The sequence below is a fragment of the Diaphorina citri genome, unplaced genomic scaffold, assembly GCF_000475195.1.
Source record: "Diaphorina citri unplaced genomic scaffold, Diaci psyllid genome assembly version 1.1 scaffold3817, whole genome shotgun sequence".
Lineage (NCBI taxonomy): Eukaryota > Metazoa > Arthropoda > Insecta > Hemiptera > Psyllidae > Diaphorina > Diaphorina citri.
The window spans coordinates 1,956-6,060 of record NW_007381217.1 but is presented as its reverse complement, the minus strand read 5'-3'; the positions used below and the strand labels follow the sequence as shown (position 1 = coordinate 6,060).

At 36.2% G+C, this 4,105-nt stretch overlaps 1 protein-coding gene across 1 annotated transcript in view; it reads right to left on the bottom strand.

Annotated features, from left to right (window-relative positions):
- LOC103520593 (obscurin-like) overlaps window positions 1–3,055 on the bottom strand; it is a gene marked incomplete at both ends in the record, with an annotated part of 12,242 nt that extends 9,187 nt beyond the window's left edge. Inside the window, 2 exons of the mRNA XM_026831646.1 lie at window positions 844–1,028; window positions 2,923–3,055. Of these exons, the coding sequence (XP_026687447.1) occupies window positions 844–1,028; window positions 2,923–3,055 (318 nt within the window). The remainder of the gene's footprint in view (window positions 1–843; window positions 1,029–2,922) is intronic.
- Between the last annotated feature and the right edge of the window lie 1,050 nt (window positions 3,056–4,105).

Genomic DNA, 4,105 nt, shown 5'->3' with positions numbered 1-4,105 from the left:
AGTCAGTTCTGACCCAAAGAAGTTAATTGTACACTAGGTGTTCTTCTCTGTAATCTGTGTATATGGCTTTTGAACTGTTTTACCTTACACGGACTTCTCGTACACTATGGTCGAAGCAAAATGTTAGGAAGTAGCAGCTCATGTGTACGGTCTACTGATTGAGGGACAGAGCGAATTCGATCCGTTGATATACCAATTTAACTATGTATCCGGTATGAATATCACGTATACGTACGTATAGGCCAGGTGTAAAGTGCTATCATGCTAAGATCTTATAATAATCTTCTATGTTCGCAGCCTTTATAGAGCACATTTATATGTGTGCACCGCACGACTTCGTCCTTGAACGCGGACCGCGTGAGCGGCACGTGGATGAGTGTATGTATAAATAATACTTATCTTATCGCCTTGAGATCATATTGTGTACATTACTTCCTTATAACCCTTAGCCAGTAAATGGAGAATGATGGATTTGTGTATATTCACCAGCCATATGACATATGACCATGTGCATGTATTATAAGCGATGGCATGGGATGATAGATTAAAATAATAGTAGCTATAAGTACATAGAATGGGATCGCGACTCACCAATTCTGCGAGCGGACCATTTGTCCTCCCGCCACCCAAGTTAGGTCGGCTCATTACCTTAAATATAGGGAGTTTTGATTAAACTCTGTAAACTGGTGTTCCTTATCCTGCCATTTGCGGATGACGGACCCTCATTTTCTGTGGAAATTTTAATGGAACAATTTTTAAAAAAGCCCTACCTCCCTAGTTAAAAAAAAAAAAAAAAAAAAATGAAAAAAAAAAATGAAAAAAAAAAGTCACTCATCCACTCACCGGTGACGCTGAGCGTTGCTTCACTCTCGGCCTCCCCGTGTTCATTCATAGCAATACACTTGTACTGGCCTGCGTCCTCTTCAGTCACCTGGGGTAGAATTAGTTCGTAGTAACCGGCGCTAGAGCGCGACTTGTCGATCTTCACGCGCTGATTGGCGGAGGTGATGAAGCGATCGTCCTTGTAACTAAGGGGGGAAAACAAAATTATAGTAAGTTCAACCTAATTTACCATCGTCTTTGTAAAAAGAGGAAAAAAAATCTTATTAGTTCAACCTAAGTACTATCGTCTTTGTAAAAAGAGGGTAGTAACCGGCGCTAGAGCGCGACTTGTCGATCTTCACGCGCTGATTGGCGGAGGTGATGAAGCGATCGTCCTTGTAACTAAGGGGGAAAATAAAATTATAGTAAGTTCAACCTAAATTACCATCGTCTTTGTAAAAAGAGGAAAAAAATCATATTAGTTCAACCTAAATTACTATCGTCTTTGCAAAAAGAGGAAAAAAAATCTTGTTAGTTCAACCTAAATTACTATCGTCTTTGTAAAAAGAGGAAAAAAAATATATGGTGAAGACACAAATTTCATTATTCGACCCGCAGACTAAGCTGAACGATTTCGGTTATAGGTAGGTAGGTGGTCTGTTATCTGTTATTTTCCATCTGTTATGGGCAAATTTAAAGCGGTTGTTCTCTTATTTTTAAAATAAGTAACAAATAAAATAATGAGCCCTCCAGATTTTGCATGAACGTAAATTCGCGCCTGAACGCTACGACAAAACAAAGAATCAACTACCTACATACCTATGTAGGTACCTTCCTATATTGCGTTGTGTTGAGTGATGGGCGATATTTCGACTGACTGTGTAACATATCAACCATCAACATTACCTACATAACAATTGAAACTACACACATGTACATAACACACATATCACATACACATCACATCTATATGTTCGATGTCATTCCAAAGATAAATGATTTCCGTTGTTAATTAAAATAGCGAGCAAATTGTGCCATATTCCATGATGATAATTTCAAATAAATAAATCAATGAAACAAATAGATAATAGAAAGATAATAACAAAACACGTGTATAATCATTATATGATAATAACAAAACACGTATGATAATAACAAAACAATATGATAATAACAAAACACGTCTATTCAGATTGAAAAAAGAAAAAACGAAGTGAGATGAAAATTTTTACCCGTTTTTACTTTCCTTATCCTATAATTCCTATAGGAAGGAAAGTAATGTTTTTTTTCTGTTTGAATACCTACCTATTTTTTCTTTTGTAACTTTCTAATGGATGGCACGATTGTGTTGAAAATAAACGAAAACATTTCAATCAATAAAATAAATACCAAATAGAGCCTACTACTCATTAGTTTTAGATTTTAGAACATTTTCTGAGTGAACCGAACTACAAGTAATTTAATTGGTGGAGATGCCAAGTTACCAAATTTTGTATGAGTGCCTGCAATCTGTTGTGATTATGCAATGTGCAATACACTAAAATTCGTTGAGGATAACAATACATAAAGATTTGGTAAAATCTCCTTGTAAATGTCAGTAAAAAGGTCCTTTTATAAATGTTTTGTAAAAAGAAAAAAAAAATAGTCTCTTACAAATATTAGTAAAAAAAATATGGATAAAATCCGCCCCGGGCGGGAATCGAACCCGCGGCCTAGCGCTTACAAGGCAGACGCACTACCAACTAAGCTCACTAGGCTGGCTACAAAATAAATGAAAAACCAGTCAGTCTAGTTAGCTTGGAGGGTAGCACGTCTGCCTTGTAAGTGCTAGGTCGTAGGTTCGATTACTCGGGGCGGGCTTTATCCTAAGCAGATAGGTAAGGTCCGTTCTCGGTAGGGCTGGTTTCCTCCTATCCCTTCTCTTCCTTCTCTCTTCGTTTTCAGAAAGAGTAATTATAGTTCCCTCTATGAAACCTCTTAAAAATCAAAAACTGTGGAGTTAAAACTTAGAATTCTCTTGATGATAAGGGAAGGACATTGACAGGGATCCTGGGAGAATTTTATACCAAGATACATACACAGGGTATGTATTCGACTTACAATTTGACTTCGGGTTTAGGAGAGCCAGACACCTTCACCATAAACCGAAGGAATGTCTTCTCCAATACCGCTGTGTTTTTCATACCAATGAGGAACTTGGGTGAACCATCTGGTGAATCTTCTTGATGATCATCTGGGGAAAAAAATGGAAGAGTGGTGAAGATAAAAAAAGCCGACAGTTATTCATGTAATTTATTTAATATTATTTATGTGCAGTACCTATCGACACAAAGTTGTTCTTGTTGTTGTAACAGTCCCCTCCCTACTCTGTCTTTATCAGGCGGGCACATTGACGTTTGAGAGGGGCGGGGGCAATTATGAACACATGTACATAAGTCAATACGAATAACACATGAAATCGTAACTATGAAAAATACCTAGCCCTGTTTCATACAGTTCAGTTTTTATGATATTGAATAGAAATCCTCTAAACTTCTATTAGGATAAAATATCATACTGCTGACACATTGCCAAATTAACAAACACAGAAAATGGTAAGATCGATACAGTAAAATATTTTTGAAAGATTTCTTTCGTAATTATTTATTTATTTTAATCCCAGCCAGACCTTCCTTATCGTAGGTAATATTTCTAGTGAAGTAGGTTAATTGGTTGATGGGCGCTAATGGAATGAATGGAGTTTTATTGGGACCCATTAAAATTAGTATTGCTGAAGGCCAATTTTGTCAGAAAAATTAGCTGATAAGTTTTAATGCACTATTGGACTTTCGGGGAGCCTTTTGTCTGTCTGCGTGAGGTCTGCAGTATGCTGAACTTCCTGAATTAACATTATTGTTCGGTAATTGCATTATTGATAATAACATTATTAGTGTTATTATGGTTAATAATGACTCCATCTCTTTATACATTTTAATTTTTTTTTTTTTTTTTTTAAGAAATTAATATGGTTGGCCCTAAACTTGATGACGACAATTTAATAGTAAAAATAGTGAATAACGTGTTCAGAAATATATTGAGAATGCTGAGATGTTACTCACGGAAATCAAAATAGACACCTATACCACCAGCATGGGTATTATTGAGATGCCGTGAACGAAACACAGCCTCTGCATTTTTCATAGTGAAATATTAAAGATTTTCACGTTCATTTTGAACTAGACATGTGTAAAGAATGAGAGAGTTACTCTTTTCACAATTTCCTTTGGACTACCAACCTTGGTAC